The following is a 1,614-nucleotide window of genomic DNA, read 5'->3' on the forward strand; positions in this document are numbered from 1 at the left end:
GAGAAAGCTGGGAAAGAGCTTTCACTTCACACAGGCTTGGACATTCCCGGGGTCAGTCTCCCCACGATTCCGAATGGCCAAGTCAACCAACCGACAACTGACCCCATCCAAGGATACCACGATTATCCTGTAGCAGAACACGGCACTTTTTTTACAGTGGTGTAACTACATAGTTATTTTTAAGGTAAGTCATCTAGCTGAGGCAGGGATAGGGGGTGGGGGGCGGAAGGGCAAGAGACCAAGGATTAGAGGTTGGAACTGAATGAGAGGCAAAGAAACTCAAGAAATTTAGGTAATTTGGGTCTCCAGGTATACCGTAAAGCAGAGCCCCGAGAGAAGAGCATGGCGCTTGTGTTATTTCCAAAATTTATAGTACGTCAGGAGCAGTGCTGCTCAGGTGGGGCCGTAGAACGGGAAGGAGGAACTGAACCAAAGGATGCTCCATGGCCTGATTTCTCGCAGTAACACCGCGAGATAAAACTCGCGATATTTCACTGTCTCCGTGCAACTAAAACAGCCCATCTTTTTGGCGGTCCACAGCCCAACGCGCTGACGGGTATGATTGATTACCTCAGCAGAAATGCACGGAACTCATCACCTGCGGCACACCTGGGCCCGTAGGCTTGGGGTCCGGACCCGGGGAGGTTGTCCGAAGTTCCTTTCCCTCGTCCCAAATTGCAACCCTTTCCTCGCCTCGGCGCCAAACTGCCTCCCTTCCACTCATACCCGCCCTGGGGACCGCTGTGGGTGTGGACAGCATTGCCACCTCATTACCGACCTCAGAGCTAAACTCATTTTCTCTTCGGACAGAGACGTTCCTCTCAAGAACGACTTTAACCCCTACACAAGGCAGCAAGACTTCCACAAGCCGTTCAACAGACCAACGACCTCAGCGGCTTCAAGGACCTCCCACAATGTCGATGCTTCCGGGCTGGATTGGTTGAAATTGCTAATGTCCTGCCCATTGAGGCGGAAGTGTCCCTAGTCCTCTGCTCTTATTGGGCATATTTCGCGTCAATCAAAGAAACCTCTTGCCGGCATCGCCTGCTGCCCCACTCGCGCTTTCGATTGGCCCGTTGCTTTTTCCCCGAATCCTTTGCGAAGCGAAGATCAGAGTCCCTGCGTGGCTGTTGGGAAAGAGTTGTTGGACCTCCCTTGCGGTGACAAGGCCTACGGGCTGTTGGTTAGGGTCCCGAAACAAGATGGACAGTGCTGAGAGAAAGGAAAAGAGGGAAGAAAAGAGACTCCGCAGGCTCTTTTTGGCTAGAATAAGAGAGTAGCTGAGGGAGGAGGTCTGTGAAATTTAGTTCCCTCTGTATTCTAAAAACTTGGGTAGCCTAAATACATTACAAGTTTGTTTAAAACGCAGATTTAAATATCCTTTCCCCCCATTCTGATGCCAGTAGATGTGAATTTATGTATTTTCCTTCTTACAAACTCTCCTATGATGCTGAGGCAGGTGCTATGAATTATAGATACTTGAATAATAACTGCGTTGGATTTTAGCCTATTTAAGGCATAGTTGTACCTAAACCGCCCTTCGTCCCTCGTCCTCCTTTAAACGGCTTTGTTCGGTTTTGTCCTTCATTTTCTAGTTTTGTAAGCTGCTTATAC

At 49.5% G+C, this 1,614-nt stretch overlaps 1 protein-coding gene across 2 annotated transcripts in view; it reads right to left on the reverse strand.

Moving 5' to 3' along the window:
* Positions 1–932, reverse strand: part of CETN3 (centrin 3) — an 18,116-nt gene extending 17,184 nt beyond the window's left edge. For both annotated transcript variants that reach the window (XM_023523229.1, XM_011377904.2), the window contains exon 1: positions 779–932. In XM_023523229.1, the coding sequence (XP_023378997.1) occupies positions 779–795 (17 nt within the window). In that variant the 5' untranslated portion in view covers positions 796–932. The remainder of the gene's footprint in view (positions 1–778) is intronic.
* Positions 933–1,614: the final 682 nt, after the last annotated feature.

The sequence above is a fragment of the Pteropus vampyrus genome, unplaced genomic scaffold (assembly GCF_000151845.1).
Source record: "Pteropus vampyrus isolate Shadow unplaced genomic scaffold, Pvam_2.0 Scaffold11, whole genome shotgun sequence".
Taxonomy (NCBI): domain Eukaryota; kingdom Metazoa; phylum Chordata; class Mammalia; order Chiroptera; family Pteropodidae; genus Pteropus; species Pteropus vampyrus.